Source organism: Mesoplodon mirus (genome assembly GCF_964341445.2).
Source record: "Mesoplodon mirus genome assembly, chromosome: 12".
Lineage (NCBI taxonomy): Eukaryota > Metazoa > Chordata > Mammalia > Artiodactyla > Ziphiidae > Mesoplodon > Mesoplodon mirus.
In genome coordinates this window covers 62,533,690-62,548,898 of record NC_138988.1, presented here as the reverse complement: position 1 = coordinate 62,548,898, position 15,209 = coordinate 62,533,690, and the positions used below count along the sequence as shown (strand labels likewise).

The window sequence follows — 15,209 nt, the reverse complement described above, 5'->3', positions numbered from 1 at the left end:
GGAGTAGCAATTCTCATATCAGAAAAAATAGACTTTAAAATAAAGACTATTACAAAAGACAAAGAAGGACACTATATAATGATCCAGGGATCAATCCAAGAAGAAGATATAACAATTGTAAATATTTGTGCATCCAACGTAGGAGCACCTCAATACATAAGGCAAATGCTAGCAGCCATAAAGGGAAATTGACAGTAACACAATCATAGTAGGGGACTTTAACACCCCAGTTTCACCAATGACAGATCATCCAAAATGAAAATAAATAAGGAAACACGAGCTTTAAATGATATATTAGGGCTTCCCTGGTGGCGCACTGGTTGAGAGTCCGCCTGCTGATGCAGGGGACACGGGTTCATGCCCCTGTCTGGGAAGATCCCACATGCCGCGGAGCAGCTGGGCCCATGAGCCATGGCCACTGAGCCTGCGCGTCCAGAGCCTGTGCTCTGCAATGGGAGAGGCCACAACAGTGAGAGGTGTGCATACTGCAAAAAAAAAAAAAAAATACATTAAACAAGATAGACTTAATTAATATTTATAGGACATTCCATCCAAAAACAACAGAATATACTTTCTTCTCAAGTGCTCATGGAACATTCTTCAGGATAGATCATATCTTGGGTCACAGATCAAGCTTTGGTAAATTTAAGAAAATTGAAATCGTATCAAGTATCTTTGCCAACCACAGCGCTATGAGACTGGTTATCAATTATAGGAAGAGATCTGTAAAAAATACAAACACATGGAGGCTAAACAATATACTACCAAATAACCAAGAGATCACTGAGGAAATCAAAGAATACCTAGAAACAAATGAGAGTGAATACACGACGACCCACAACCAATGGGATGCAGCAAAAGCAGTTCTAAGAGGGAAGTTTATAGCAATACAGTCCTACCTCAAGAAACAAGAAAAGTCTCAAATAAACAGCCTAACCTTACACCTAAAGCAGTTAGAGAAAGAAGAACGAAAAAACCCAAAGTTAGCAGAAGGAAAGAAATCATAAAAATCAGGTCAGAGGGCTTCCCTGGTGGCGCAATGGTTGAGGGTCCGCCTGTCGATGCAGGGGACATGGGTTCGTGCCCCGGTCTGGGAAGATCCCACGTGCCACGGAGTGGCTAGGCCCATGAGCCATGGCTGCTCAGCCTGTGCGTCCGGAGCCTGTGCTCCGCAACGGGAGAGGCCACAACAGTGAGAGGCCCACGTACCGCAAAAAAAAAAAAAATCAGGTCAGAAATAAATGGAAAAGAAATGAAGTAAACAATAGCAAAGATCAATAAAACTAAAAGCTAGTTCTTTGAGAAGATAAACAAAATTAATAAACCATTAGCCAGACTCTTCAAGAAAAAAAGGGAGAGGACTCAAATGAACAGAATTAGAAATGAAAAAAGAGAAGCAATAACTGACACTGCAGAAATACAAAGGATCATGAGAGACTACTACAAGTAACTGTATGCCACTAAAATAGACAACCTGGAAGAAATGGACAAATTCTTAGAAAAGCACAACCTTTGGAGACTGAACCAGGAAGAAACAGAAGGTATAAACAGACCAATCACAAGCACTGAAATTGAAACTGTTATTAAAAATCTTCCAACAAACAAAAGCCCAGGGCCAGATGGCCTCACAGGCGAATTCTATCAAACATTTAGAGAAGAGCTAACACCTATCCCTTCTTAAACTCTTCCAAAATATAGCAAACTCATTCACGAGGTCACCATCACCCTGATACCAAAACCACACAAAGATGTCACAAAGAAAGAAAACTACAGGCCAATATCACTGATGAACATAGATGCTAAAATCCTCCACAGAATACTAGCAAACAGAATCCAACAGCACATTAAAAGGATCATATACCATGATCAAGTGGGGTTTATCCCAGGAATGCAAGGATTCCTCAATATATGCAAATCAATCAATGTGATACATCATATTAACAAATAGAAGGATAAAAACCATATGATCAATTCAGTAGATGCAGAAAAAGCTTTTGACAAAATTCAATACCCATTTGTGATAGAAAGCCTCCAGAAAGTAGGCATAGAGGGAACTTACCTCAACATAATAAAAGCCATATAAGACAAACCCACAGCCAATGTTGTTCTCAATGGTGAAAAATTGAAACCATTTCCACTAAGATCAGGAAACAAGACAAGGTTGCCCACTCTCACCACTGTTATTCAACGTAGTTTTGGAAGTTTTAGCCACAGCAATCAGAGAAAAGGAAATAAAAGGAATCCAAATTGGAAAAGAAGAAGTAATACTGTCACTATTTGCAGATGACATGATACTATACATAGAGAATCCTAAAGACGCTACCAGAAAACTACTAGAGCTAATCAATGAATTTGATAAAGTTGCAGGATACAAAATGAATGCACAGAAGTCTCTGGCATTCCTATATACTAATGATGAAAAATCTGAAAGAGAAATTAAGGAAACACTCCCATTTACCATTGCAACAAAAAGAATAAAATACTTAGGAATAAACCTACCTAAGGAGACAAAAGACCTGTATGCAGAAAACTGTAAGACACTGATGAAAGAAATTAAAGATGATACAAACAGATGGAGAGATATACCATGTTCTTGGATTGGAAGAATCAACATTGTGAAAATGACTGGCCTACCCAAAGCAATCTACAGCTTCAGTGCAATCCCTATCAAACTACCATTGGCATTTTTCACAGAAGTAAAACAAAAAATTTCACAATTTGTATGGAAACACAAAAGACCCTGAATAGCCAAAGCAATCTTGAGAAAGAAAAACAGGTGGAGCAATCAGGGTCCCTGACTTCAGACTGTACTACAAAGCTACAGTAATCAAGACAGTATGGTACTGGCACAAAAACAGAAATATAGATCAATGGAACAAGATAGAAAGCCCAGAGATAAACCCACACACATATGGTCACCGTATACTTGATAAAGGAGGCAAAGAATATACAACGGAGAAGAGACAGCCCCTTCAATTAGTGGTGCTGGGAAAACTAGACAGCTACATTTAAAAGAATGCATTTAGAACACTCCCTAACACCATACACAAAAATAAACTCAAAATGGATTAAAGACCTAAATGTAAGGCCAGACACTATCAAACTCTTAGAGGAAAATATAGGCAGAACACTCTATGACATAAATCACAGCAAGATCCTTTTTGACCCATCTCCTAGAGAAATGGAAGTAAAAAAAAATAATAAATGGGACCTAATGCAACTTAAAAGCTTTTGTGCAGCAAAGGAAACCATAAAGAAGATGAAAAGATAACCCTTAGAATGGGAGAAAATATTTGCAAATGAAGCAACTGACAACGGATTAATCTCGAAAATATACAGGCAGCTCATGCAGCTCAATAGCAAAAAAACAAACCACCCCATCAATAAATTGCCCAAAGACCTAAATAGACATTTCTCCAAAGAAGATATACAGATTGCCAACAAACACATGAAAGGATGCTCAACATCACTAATCATTAGAGAAATGCAAATCAAAACTTCAATGAGGTATCACCTCCCACCAGTCAGAATGGCCATCATCAAAAAGTCTACAAACAATAAATGCTGGAGAGGGTGTGGAGAAAAGGAAACCCTCTTGCACTGTTGGTGAGAATGTAAATTGATACAGCCACTATTGAGAAGAGTATGGAGGTTCCTTAAAAAACTAAAAATAGAACTACCATACGACCCAGCAATCCCACTTTGGGCATATGCCCTGAGAAAACCATAATTCAAAAAGAGTCATGGGGCTTCCCTGGTGATGCACTGGTTAGGGGTCTGCCTGCCGATGCAGGGGACGTGGGTTCGTGCCCCGGTCCGGGAGGATCCCATGTGCTGTGGAGCAGCTGGGCCCGTGGGCCGTGGCTGCTGGGCCTGTACATCCGGAGCCTGTGCTCCGCAGCGGGAGGGGCCACAGCGGTGAGAGGCCCATGTACCGCAAAAAAAAAAAAAAAAAAAAGAGTCACGTACCACAATGTTCACTGCAGCCAGAACATGGAAGCAACCTACGTGTCCATCAACAGATGAATGGATAAGATGTGGCACATATGTACAATGGAATATTACTCAGCCATAAAGAGAAATGAAATTGAGTTATTTGTAGTGAGGTGGATGGACCTAGAGTCTGTCATACAGAGTGAAGTAAGTCAGAAAGAGAAAAACAAATACCATATGCTAAAACATATATATGGAATCTACAAAAAAACTGGTTCTGATGAACCTAGGGGCAGGATAGGAATAAAGTCACAGACGTAGAGAATGGACTTGAGTAAACAGGAAAGGGGAAGGGTAAGGTGGGACGAAGTGAGAGAGGGCCATTGACATATATACATTACCAAATGTAAAATAGATAGCTAGTGGGAAGCAGCCGCATAGCACAGGGAGATCAGCTCGGTGCTTTGTGACCACCTAGAGGTGTGGGATAGGGAGGGTGGGAGGGAGACACAAGAGGGAGGGTATATGGGGATATATGTATATGTATAGCTGATTCACTTTGTTATACAGCAGAAACTAAGATAACGTTTTAAAGCAATTATACTCCAATAAAGATGTTAAAAAAACAAACAAAAAAAGAACAGTGTCCTTACATTTTAGGACCCCCCCCCCATCTACTTCCACTCTCCGGGTCCTCATTTTTTTTTTTTTTTTTTTTTGCGATACGCGGGCCACTCACTGTTGTGGCCTCTCCCGTTGCGGAGCACAGGCTCCGGACACGCACGCTCAGCGGCCATGGCTCACGGGCCCAGCCGCTCCGCGGCATGTGGGATCTTCCCGGACCGGGGCACGAACCAATGTCCCCTGCATCGGCAGGCGGACTCTCAACCACTGCGCCACCAGGGAAGCCCCGGGTCCTCATTTTGCATGTAGTTCAGATGAGTTCAGTCTGAGGCTTTTGCTGTGGTTACTCACCTCCTTCTCTGCTTTCAGTTAACAGCCAGGTCCTTGCCCGCTGTGCAGTCGGATGAGAGACTCCAGCCTCTGCTCAACCACCTCAGGTAATACAAAGACCCAGCCTGTCAGACTTGTAAATCCACCTGCATTACAGTGGTCAAAGCCTCTTCGATGTTTAAAAACTTTACAAAGCCTTTCTTTTTTCTTTTTCTTTTTTTTGTAATTCTCTGATTTAAGTTGAAGTTCCTAGTACAATGTGCTTGTTACCCTTGACTTCAGGGTACTATAGAAAGTTCTTTTAATTCTATAAAAGTATGTAGAACTGGTTGATAAGTTGAAGTTAAAATGAGTAGTGATGACTGAGTTCAGAAAGATCTCAACGGAATGAGCTATTTGCTTAACTGCGAGGCTAAGACAAACTATGGGAACCTGCACATATTTTGTTGGGGGTAGTTGAAATAAGTTATATTTGTTTTCTAAATACAAAAATAATTTATCCTCATTATTTAAAAAACAAACTTTGAAAATACAGGAAAGGTGGAGGAAAAACCTATCATCACTATTCAGAAATAATACTGCTTTCCTCTGTGCTGTTTTAAAACTCAGTGTTGTAATTATACTTTTATATAATTCACTATTTTTTTTTCATTTTTTCTGTTACTAAGATCTCTCCACAAACATAGTTTTTCATGATTATATGATATTTTCTTGTATGGGTGTCCTATAGTATATTTATCATTCTTTGGGGAGCATTTAGACCATTTTTCATTCTTTTCACTACTGTAAAAAATGCAGTATGTAAATCTTTATCTGTAGTTTTGATTGTTTCCTTAGCATGGGTTTTCAGAAGTGGAATTTGTGAAAGCATCTGAACCCTTTTAAAGATTTAAGTATATTTATTTCTTTTTCAAAAACCTTATTCTACTTGTATTTTCATACAAGATCCCCCATGTTGCTGTACTTTGAACAAGAAGGGACAGCTAAAACAGTTGCTAATTTAATAGGTTTACCATAAAGATACTGTTGGTATCATGTACTTTGCACTGATTATCATTAAGAATGATTTTAAATCATTTTATTATCCATTTTTTGAGGTGGGATTAACTATCTGTATCTTTGCCCATTTACTGATAGCATCTTTTGATTATTTGATCTTATGTACTTTAGATATAAAGGATAGTGACTGTTATATTTGTTACAAACATTTTTCTTTTCTGAAAGTTTTTTATTATGTTGCATTATCCAACATACCTACATTTTCAAGTTTTATGCAGCCAAGCACCTTCAGTGTTTTTCTCTATGGTTTCTTTTTATTTTTTTGAAAGCTGGAATGCTACTGCTCCTTCAGAAATTGACATGGACGTTAATTTCCAGTGTCTTTCATTGTTCGTCATTTTCATCCTCCCCTGCCTCCCTGCTCCCTCTTTTCCTCCTCTCCTGTCCTCCTCTCCAGTTGGGGACGGTGGGGTCCAGACTAACACTTCACGAGGGACTGAGTAGCATGAATACTGTACAGAGTTGTTAAATTTCTGAGAGCTCTGTGTTAGTGAGTCACTCCCCTGCCCCCCTCTCCTCCCAATCCCAGCCTGAGCAGCTCCTTCTGGTGGCCTCTTATCTTTGCCCGATTTGCCTTCTATATTTCACATCACTGCTGCAGTGATTATATTATTCCTTGGTTTAAAAGCATTCCGTCTCCTGAATTTCCCCCAGGATGATGTGAGAACTTCTCAGCCTGGCAGATGAGGTCCTTCTGGAAGTAGCTGGCCTGGCTCTTTGGACTTTCTGTCAGTACTGACACCCTGACTTCTCCTGCCAGCAGGTGCCCTGAAGCTCCTCCAGTGTGACATGGCCTTGCTCTCCTCAGTGCCCTTGCAGATAATTTCATCCTGCCTGGAATGTTCTTTTCCCCTTCCTCCACCTCTGTGACTTGACTAATGGTTGCTTGTTCTTGTTCGCCTCCTCTGATGAGCTCTCCCTGACCACTTAGTTCTCACCCTCCCTCCCCTGCCCCATCTCCCTCTCAGGTGTTTATTTGTGTTCCTGTAATACTGCATGGCTCCCCATGTTACAGAACCTATAATATTGTAATCGCTTGTTTCCTTGCCTGATTTCTCCATTATAGTATGAGCTGCTCCAGAGCTGCAAAGTGCTTTTCATGATAGGTCTTCATTATGTGTTTTGTTGAATGAATGAATACGTGTTATACCAGTGAAATTTTGTTGGTTTTTTTCTGCATAAAGTTTTTATAATTTATAATAATCATATTGTTAACAGTTCTTTCCCCTGTAAAACCATTGAGTCAGAAGACATAGACCTAAAGGGCTGGATCTCACATCTAGTCAGTGCTTGATTCTGTGAGATAATGATGGATTCTCCTTCCTCCACCCCAGTGCGGTCATTGTCAACTAGAGTTTAGATTAACTACTGACACGTCTTCTTGAGTCCTTGAAACTTGCACAAACTGTACATTCATTTAGGGCTTTCATTCTCTGTGGAAGTCACTTGTGGCTGTTTGCTAAGCAACCAGGGCTAGATGCTACATGTAATATGCACCAACTGATGTTGCTTCTTTTATTATTATTAAACCAAATGGTTTCTTGTTTTATTACCATGTCAGAGGCATCTGTATGTAGGGTGGCAGCTGATGTGCATAGTTGGACACTGCCTGTTACAAAAAGTAACCTTGTGGAAAGCCTTTCAAGTGTATTGAATTGTCTCTTGGCTGTCTAAATGTAATGTTTTCCTTTTACCTTCCTTTTGCTTAGGTCAAAATAGGAAAGAATACTGTTTGGCTTGAAAGATGCTAATGATAATCTTGTTAGGAAAAAATAATCATCATTGATTTGCATGAGCTGTATAGTTTAAATATAACCTAGAAGGGGTGGTGGACATTAGGAGGTTGAAACTGAAATCATTATTAGGTCTAATTTTGTTTAGTGCCTCTAATGATCAAAGAGGAATGATGAGTAGTGTTTTAATTAAGTTTCTCAATAAAACTAATTTGGGAGATGATACCAATATCTGCAAAAATTGAAGTAGCAATACAGAGAAATTCTCAAGTCATTTTACAGGACTTAGACATTCAAAGAGAATTAGTATAACACTTTGCCAACCTAATAATTTAGTATATTGCTTAACAATATATATCATTCTGAGAATGTAGAAGTGATGCGTCCAGATTTTCTTAGTTGAACCTAGTTATATAGTTAAAAGCTAAATTAACCACAGAAAGCATTTTGCTTCAATCTCTTATGGAAATGCAAGCTATTCATTAGTAGCATCCATCAGTAACTGAGCACCTATTATGTGCCGGGGATTAAAAAAAAAGACAATTTCTGTTCTCAAGGAATTTACAGTTTTGATTTCATTTGAGAGATAGGCACTTAAACACATTACAACATTTGTAAACCTTTTGAATGGAATTAAACACAAAGTACATTTCCTTAAGTGATGAGGTCATGAAGTGGCTGTTTGGATTCCACACCCCCTAGCACAGTGGTGGCTCACAGTGGCTGCTCAGATTGGACTGAACTTTGGTCTCACTTGGGGGAGGATGTTGTCAGTGACCATGAAGGAGAGTAAAGGAGGAAAAGGGGGTGAATTGGACTGCTGGGATCGTAGGTTCAGTGGGTTAAGACATTTTAAAGTTGAGATGCTGGTGGAACATATGGGGGGTGTTTAGTAAGTAGCTGAATATAGACCTGCAGTTTGAGAGAGAGGTTTATAGAGAGACGTTTGCTAATCTCCACTATATAGGGGTGGTTAAAATCAGGGGGATGGATGGTTGAGATCACTCAGGGAGAGAATATAGAGTGATAAGAAAAGGGGAAATAGCCCTGAATAGAACCCATAGAAGTTAGTGTTTAAGTGACCTGTGATGGGCAGTGATGGAGGGAGGAGATGAGTTAAAAGGGAAGCCAGTAAAAACACCAGGGAGGAATCTCAAGTGAAACAGGAGCACAGCAAGGTGTGGTGGCATCAACAATGCTAAGGGAAAGCTTTCAGAAAGGTGAACACTGTTAAATGCATGGGAAGTCAGGTCAGAATCTCCTCTCGTCAGTTGGATTAGGTGCATGGGAGCCACGGGTGGCTTAGCCCCTGCCTTGCAGTGGTACAGATGCAAGTCTATCCCTGGGGTGGGAGCCAAGGAGGAAATGCGGAACGAGGCTGTGGGCATACGGGGAGCGTAGACTGCTCTTGGCAGAGCGAGGAGGAAAGCGGACTGTACCCATGAGTGTCATGGTTGAAGCAAGTGTTTCATTTTTCCCCGAAGGCTGGAAAGATGAGCAATGTTTATCGGTCAGGGAGAAACGAGGTTTATGGGAATGAGGAAGTAATTGAAGGGGCAAGTATTTAGAAGAGGGAGGAGGACATGGGACCAAGAAATCAAACTGGCTAGTTTACAAAGTACTGTCCACACTGGCTTTTTAGTTCATACTCAGAACACCCCAGTGAGGATGGTAGACGGTTGTTTGTCATTATCCCTATTTTAAAGTTTAGTGGTGGAGCCTCAGGAAGTTCATGTTAAATTCAGAAATGCCAGAGAGAATTTGTGTAAATCATAATTTCTGCTCTCCTCAAGTCACATATCATTATATACATCATCTAATGAGTCCACATCTCAGGGTGACCTTACACATCCTCACACATCACTGCATTTTCTAGGGTGAATTATGTCATGTACTGATTTTCTAACTTGGAGATATATAAAGGCCTTGGGATATGTTCCTGTAAATGTAGAAGTTTATTGTGTATAAGTGTCTTTGCTACCCTAATGTTGGTACCTGTGGGATAATATTTATAAAAATGTATTAGACTACCAAGGGTGTTTATGTTAAAGATTGTTATTTTTATTTATTGTATTATTTACAAATGCTAGGTGTAAATAGGTGAGACTGCAGAAGAAAACTTGTAGCCCACAGTCTACATGTGATTACTTGGATATGATTTTTTTTTCCTTAAAAATAATGCCTTTCCCCACAGTGTGTCTTCCTCCTTCACCTCTCCACCTCAAGATATGAAGTGAATATTGTTCTCATTTAATATTTTGCCAATAAATTTAATGATTTTCCAATTCTTTGATTAAAAATTAAAGAATAATTTCAAAACCATGTATTTGTTACACTATTTTTCCTAATTTTATTAGCATATTTCAACCTAAGAATAAAACAGAAATCAAGTACAGATAAGAGAAGCTAGCAAAGAGAAGCATTACCTGTAGTAAATACTTGAACTGTATCGCATGGATTAACTTGTAATGCATCCTGAATTTCTAAGCAGATGTTTATATTGACCTTTATTTGAAAATCATTTAAAATAATGAAAGCATCTTCCTTCAGTTGGTTTTTTTTTTCCTTCAGTTGGTATTATTACCAACAATTATTATTATTTTTTTTTTTTGCGGTACGCGGGCCTCTCACTGTTGTGGCCTCTCCCGTTGCGGAGCACAGGCTCCAGACGCGCAGGCTTAGCAGCCATGGCTCACGGGCCCAGCAGCTCCGCGGCATGTGGGATCTTCCCGGACCGGGGTACGAACCCGTGTCCCCTGCATCGGCAGGCGGACTCTCAACCACTGCGCCACCAGGGAAGCCCCCCAACAATTATTTTGTAAATTTTTTTTCTTAATGCAGTACATTCTATTCATTCCTCCGAAGAATATGCTGACACAGATTTTATATCAGAAATGCAATCTCTGTAAGAAAGCTTTTCCCAATATCCGTGGTGGTACAGTACCCAGTGTTTTCTTTTTGAATTAGTTCTCATTTTGAAATCAGAAAATTGTTGGGCGTTCATGTGTTAGGAAAGGTTTGGTAGATCAGGATGCCCACCAGGTGAGGGCTGAAGTGAGACCCTCATTAACGTGGTCCACGGACTCCAGCTGTTCATCAGCTCTTCCTCATCACCTGTTCCTAAGCTTTGGCATTAACTTGACTATATTTATTTCCTTTTCTACATGCAGCAACATAAGTTTTTAGCTCAGTGATTATTGTGAAGATGTTTCAGGTGCCTTGTAAGATATTAATAAATTAGAAAGAATGTGTTCTTTCCCATTATTTATGGTCTTTGAGTTATTTTTTTTCACCTTTGTATTGAAAATGTTTATGCCTTTTTAGAGATGTACTTTGTCAAGAGTGAGCATTTTATTAAAATCCTCCCATTGTGTTAAGGGCACTGTAATGGATACTCTGTGTACAAAGATGCTAAGAGATGTGGTCCCTCAGCTCAAGATGTTTATATGCTAACAGAGAAAGAAGACCAATCTATACACACTCTCACACACACACACACACACACACACACACACACACATGCGTGTGCGTGCGCATGTGCGGCTGTACTGGAATAGTTGCTGCAGCTTAATCAAGCAGAGGAAGGAGAGAGGTGTATGTGGCTTATGTTACAAATTTTATGTCATTTAATGTTTTTTGGTAAAATTTATAGTCACACTATATAAAATTTGGAAAAATAGAAGAAACAAATCCTGCTTCACTAATATAACCACTGCTAGGCTTTTGTTGTAATCTCTTTATATTTTTACGCAATAATAATTGAAATGGTTAAACTTAAAAATTTTTTTTTTCACTTAGTATGTCATACCCATGTAGTAAAGTAGAAGATTACTTTTCATGGCTCCATTTTTAAGTGACTTATAGTATTCAATTGAGGATAGATATATCTATCTTAACCATTCCCATTTTACTGGGTATTCAGGCTTTTTTTGGTTGAATAAAGCTGTGAAGAACAATTACAGAGTGTTAGCAGCTTCTTTGTGGCCAGGTGAGGTCCACTGGGGGGAAGATATGCTGTGATGACTGCATTAAGAGGGATTGCAGCGGAGATGTTTCCCAGGAGACGGAGATAGGACGGAGAGCAGCAGCAGCCTAGGTGGCTTACAGCTTTACAGGGACAAGAGAGGCGAGAAGTAGCCACGTCCTTAGCAAGTGAACCAGTGACTTGAAGAAGACAGAATTCAGGATGCTGAATTTTAAACCTTATTAGTGTCTCTAGATTAGAAAATTTTGTTGTAGCCGTAACAAATTACCACAAATTGAATGGATTAAAGCAGCACTCATTTTTATCATACGGTCCTGTAGGTCAGAAATCCCACATGGGCCTCCCGCAGCTAAAATCAAGATGCCAGCAGGGCTGTGGCTGTTGCTGGAAGCTCTGGGGCAGAGTGTGCTGCTAAAGCTTATGCGTGTTGCTGGCTGAGTGCAGTTCCTTGTGGTGGCAGGACTGAGATCCCCATTTCCTGGCAGGCTGTCAGCCAGGGGCCCACATGCCTTCCTTTGCTTTCCCTGAGCTCCAGAGGCCTCTTTCTGGTCCTTGCGTGTGGTCCCCTCTCCGAGCCGGCAGCAGTGCATCAGTCCTTCTCATGTGTCAAAACTGACTTCTGTGACTGCATCTCTGCCCCAACCCTGAGAAAGCTTTCTGCTTTTACAGTCTATGTAGTTACATTGCCCACATGTATACCCAGGATAATTGCCCCATCTCAAGGTCCTTAATTTTAATGACATCTGCAGAGTCCTTTTTCCCACATAACCTAACATATTCATGAGTGAACATCTTTGGAGGACCATTGATCTGCCTATTAATGTGAGGGTTTTCTCTTGGGACGTTGAAAACAGCTTTTAACATCACTTTTCATCAGTTTTACAAGTAAGCCACCACTCTTAATTTATATGCAATACTAAATTTCCCTGGGGTTTTTAGTTACGTCACTTTGTTAGCTTAACATGTTTTAAAGTTAAAAAAGGGTTAACAATGATTTTTACAGAAATATAAAGTACTGATTTTCTTTTCAGTGATATAGAAAGAAGATAGGAAAGTCTTTCTTGTGTCTTCAACTGGCCATCTTGCGAAGGCAAATAAGATACCTTTGTAAACAGCAGACTTTGTAATGAGGTTGTATGTAGTGGCTGTGACTTGTGGAGGTAAATACATGGTCACAAACCTTTATTCTAAGAGTTTGTTTTATTTATTATTAATTTAACACATATTACAGGAACTACTTGGTGCCAGGCATGGTGTTAGGTTCTAGGGATACATGTTTATTTCTGCTCTTATAGGACTCAGTGTTGCTCAGAAAAGAGAGAATCTTAAAGTAATTATAGTAAATTATGATGGCTGTTAGCATAGTAGAGGTACCTGATTCTGTGGGGCACATAGCATCATGGAAATCACAGTAGAGGGACACGATTCTGTGGCACACAGCCTTGCATGTCACAGTGTTCTTGCAGCTTGTTCCCAAGTAGAAATGTCAGATTTCTGTTGGCCCTCTGACTCCAAGGTTTCTTAGGGATTTATGGATTGTGGATGCTGTCAGTCTTCCTGGAAAGCAAAGTTTATGATTGTTTATATTTTTCAAGTAGTTTCATTGTCTATAGTTTTTAAATTTCGTATTCTTCACTCTTTGGGTTTCTTTAAAATATTGATTGTTCTCTAGTTAAGTAATAAAGAAAATTAGTTATTTTACACTGTGTTAGGCATAAAGCACTAACAAGGTACAAAATGATGACTATGCTGTGGGAAACAATTTTCTTAAAAAGCCTGATAAAGCATTGTGGTAGTTACTGTAATATATTAGCAGCAAAAAAGTAATTTGTGTAGTGCTGTGCAGTAGAACTTTGTGTGGTGATGGAAATGTTCTGTACCTGTGCCGTCAACCCAGCAGCCAGCAGCTGCTTATGGCTGTTGAGTGCTTGAAGTATGGCTAGTGTGACTGAAGAACGCAGGTTGTAATTTTATTTTAATTAATTTAAATTTAAGTAGCTGGTTGTAGCTAATGGTTATTGGATTGGACAGCACAGTTCTCTGTCATATTTGAAATATGTTTACATAGTCATATATTTTTTAAAGTATAATAATGGTTTCTAGATTAATGGATTTGGAGTTCCAAATCTGAGGTGGCTGTGGACGTAGTTCTAAGGGCTTGCGGCCACTGAGGGGTCTGAGGTCCCTGAGCCGCAGCAGCCCTGTGCTTCCGGGTGTGGGCGTGCCCTCCTTGCCCCCGAGCCGCCCACCTGTGCAGGTGTTGCAGGAGGTCTAGTGCTCACGCTGCCCAGCTGGTGAGCTGGGGTTCTGTCCTGGGTCTTTCTGAGCTACCTGGTGCCACTTGTGGAAATCTTGTGAGTCTAAATGTTTAGTGAACCTAAGAAGACCCCCTGGCAACCAGGCACAATTCACAGTAAAAACAAAACACTTAATAGATTGGGCTGCGGACAGACAGACAGCCCAGACTCACTGAAGGTGTAGCGCCCTCTCAGTTGTTTGTAACTACTGTTTAGAAGGTAGTTCTAAAAAGATAACATTGATACAAAGGGAATAAAAAGCCCATTTTTAATTGAGCTGCTGTGGTCCTTGGTGGACGGCGTACATACTATCCACAGGAGGCCACTGGGGACCTTGGTCACATGATGTAACTGTGTCCTCTCAGCCTCACAAAAGGCTGCTTCTGGTCACCCAGCTCACACTCACCCCCAGGGCCTCTGTGCTGTCACCTGCTCTGTTATCCTCACAGCAGCGTCACTGGCTAAAATGGTCATTTTTATGTATTCATTTGTTTTTTGGTGTGTGTTTGTCTGCAGTGTAAGCTCCATGAGAGCAAGGCATCCTTCCTTCTGTTTACCTCTCTCCCTGTTGCTGTAACAGGGGCTGGACCTCAGGAAGACTCCTGAATGAGCCAGTGCTGGGAGAGAACACTTTTAGGTTTTAAAATTTTACCTCTCATTTAGGTTTTTTAAGCTACTAAATGTTGAGACTGGATGAGATGGTATAATAGTTTGGACAAAATGTTGGTGAATTTTCTGTCATTTCCAAGGAAAAGCTTTGGTAAAGAAACACTCTTTATACGTTGTAGAAATTCAACACTGGTTTTGCCTTTTGTTTTGGGACTTGGGACTGTTTCTCCTGGAATCAGGAGCTAACCGAAGAGAGTCCTTTCTGTTTCTCTGTGTGACCTCAGAAGGACCCCCTTTCTTTCTCCCCAGCGACCTATCCAAATGTTGAAGACTGTATTTAAAAACAAAAGAAAACCAAAGCTATTATGAACCTTGCTGTTTTGATCTATGAAACGAAGACCTTAACGTGATGAGCCATTGTTAATGGCTGTGCAAGAGTGACAGAGTGTGTAGGAAAAGTGTGTGACATGATCTCTGGATGTGACTTGTAATAATAATCCTCATTAGCTCTCCCCTTCTTCTCCCCTCCCTTCCAAACCTCCATCAAACCCCCACCTTCATTTCCCTGGTTCTCTCTATTATTAGGGAACAAGTGTGAGGGGGCATCGTCGGGTGCTGTAGACATGTGATAGCGCATCT

At 40.3% G+C, this 15,209-nt stretch overlaps 1 protein-coding gene across 3 annotated transcripts in view; it reads left to right on the top strand.

Annotated features, from left to right (window-relative positions):
- Positions 1-15,209, top strand: part of PRIM2 (DNA primase subunit 2) — a 272,180-nt gene that overhangs the window by 154,532 nt on the left and 102,439 nt on the right. For all 3 annotated transcript variants that reach the window (XM_082639744.1, XM_082639745.1, XM_082639743.1), the window contains one exon: positions 4,927-4,994. In XM_082639744.1, coding sequence (XP_082495870.1) covers positions 4,927-4,994 — 68 coding nt within the window. The remainder of the gene's footprint in view (positions 1-4,926; positions 4,995-15,209) is intronic.